The 2,224-nt window shown below is 36.5% G+C and overlaps 1 protein-coding gene across 1 annotated transcript in view; it reads left to right on the forward strand.

The window, feature by feature from the left end:
* srp68 (signal recognition particle 68) overlaps positions 1 to 2,224 on the forward strand; it is a 65,566-nt gene that overhangs the window by 56,447 nt on the left and 6,895 nt on the right. The window contains exons 12-13 of the mRNA XM_016505471.1: positions 1,402 to 1,496; positions 1,744 to 1,873. Coding sequence (XP_016360957.1) covers positions 1,402 to 1,496; positions 1,744 to 1,873 — 225 coding nt within the window. The remainder of the gene's footprint in view (positions 1 to 1,401; positions 1,497 to 1,743; positions 1,874 to 2,224) is intronic.

Consider the following 2,224-nt stretch of genomic DNA (forward strand, 5'->3'; position numbering starts at 1 on the left):
TAGAGTATTAGTAGGCTTAGGTTAAGGTTAGGGTTGGTAGAATGTTGACGTACTTGCAAAGTTACTTATAGTCAGTCTGTCTGTTGGGGAACCGTCAAAATAATCAAACTTGATATTACATTAAAAATAGTTCAACGCAAATATGTCTTATTACACATTCATCTGATCTGATATCTGATCTTATGGCTGTTGGAGAAAAAAATTTTATTATTATTATTACTATACTTATAAGTAGTCTTTGATGGCTTTAAGTAGCATAAGAAAGATGGCAAGATATGAGACTTATAATACATTATAACTATGAGAAATTTAATCCATTGTAACTTAACTTATAATGTATTATAAATATGGGCTTCATAGAAAGTGTTACCAATTTTACTTTGCTGTAATTTCCAAAAACTTATTTGACAGTTTGTACAAAATTCCAACACATTTATTTTGTGCCCACTTACTGTGCATGTTCAGCTCTTTTCACTTAAGTGTTTACATGTTTACATTTCAGTCGATAAATGAATAAAAGTCAAGCCCTATAGCAGGGTTCCTCAGATCTTGCTCTGGAGGGCCAATGCGCTGCAGAGTTTAGCTCCAACCCTGATCAAACTCACCTACCTGTGGTTTTCTTATGATCCTGAAGACACTGATTACCGTCTGGAAGCAGATCCGGGAGGATGATGTACAGGTTTCATCCATAATCTGTCTGTTTAAACGTCTGCATTTAGCTTCAAACGGCGTCTTTGACGACAGTATTATATAAAAATGATCTCCATTCCGATTCTGACATCCAAAAGCACAACAATAAATTTTTTCTCTTATTCCATGGATTTTACTCATTTCCCTCCACTTGTTCCCAGTGTTTTTCTGCCACCACAATGCGCGCGCAGCTGCATGTGACGTAACTGTGACGTCTACTCCAAATTGGTCTATAGAGTGTGACGAAATAAGAGGGGAGTATCACAAAGAAATCAAACGAAAAATGGTCACAAATAATGCATTTGAAATGCATGTTAATACCAGGTGGAGATGGTAATGCGTCTGATCGCTTATGATCAGATCTCTGAAAACACATTTCAACTAACTCAACATTGTTTAACACTATACTGTGATTAATGATATAGAGTATCCTAAATATCATCCACTGTGAATTGTCACATTTTGTACCATAACATATTGTGGCACAATGTATTGTTACATCACAACAAATGACTACATTCAAAAGGAAAGTGATTAAAACGGACTTTTACGTAATGGTCTTGAGCAGGAATTGTGAGTAGCAGACTCAGCAAAGGATCAAGAGGAGTAACTAAAGCATGAAGCATCACACACCTGAACTGTATGCCTGTTATGCCTCTTTTGCTTCTAATTTCTTTTCTTTTTACACTATTTTATGTATTCTTTCTTTAGAGTCTGGCTGAGCTGTCATCACTGCAGGGTCTAGAGGAGGACCACACCTTCCAGAAAGAAGTAGCACTCAAGACACTGGTCTACAAAGCTTACAGGCGAGTTAGTCCTTGATGACTGCTTATGTATGGCCCTGATTCCACCTGGTATGATGTGTTTTTGGTTATCCAATCACAAGTGGTCAGTGCTAAATTCTGGTGGAAACTGGCTAAAACGTTTTGTGATCACATCTTAATACCAGAAACAAGGCAATGTGTGCTTGCTTACATGTTCTATCAGTCCTCTGTTAAAGTAGAAAAATGAGGAATACTTTTGAAATATTTTGTGTCCTTGCGCTTTGGACAGGTGTTTCTATATAGCTCAGTCCTATGTTCTGGTGAAGAAATGGAGTGAAGCTCTGGTTCTGTATGAAAGGGTTCTGAAATATACGAGAGAGGTCCAGTCCAAAGCCAAGAGCTTCAATAACAGCCTTAAGGTACCAAACACTACACATTACTTCCCTTACAAAATTGTGATGGCATCGAATCTAAAAATATTATTAAAAGTGTATTATAGATTTTGTTAGCATGTTGAATTGTGTATAGATCATTTTTGGTCATAATTTTGCCATGGTGGTGCCTTTTACATTTACATTTACATTTAGTCATTTAGCAGACGCTTTTATCCAAAGCGACTTACAAATGAGGACGATAAAAGAAGTCAAAACTAACAAAAGAGCAACAATATTTAAGTGCAAATGACAAGTCTCGGTTAGCCTAACGCAGTACACGTAGCAAGGTGTGTGTGTGTGTGTGTATGTATGAATGTATGTATGTATGTATATATA

This window comes from Sinocyclocheilus anshuiensis, unplaced genomic scaffold, assembly GCF_001515605.1.
Source record: "Sinocyclocheilus anshuiensis isolate Anshui unplaced genomic scaffold, SAMN03320099.WGS_v1.1 scaffold1039, whole genome shotgun sequence".
NCBI lineage: Eukaryota > Metazoa > Chordata > Actinopteri > Cypriniformes > Cyprinidae > Sinocyclocheilus > Sinocyclocheilus anshuiensis.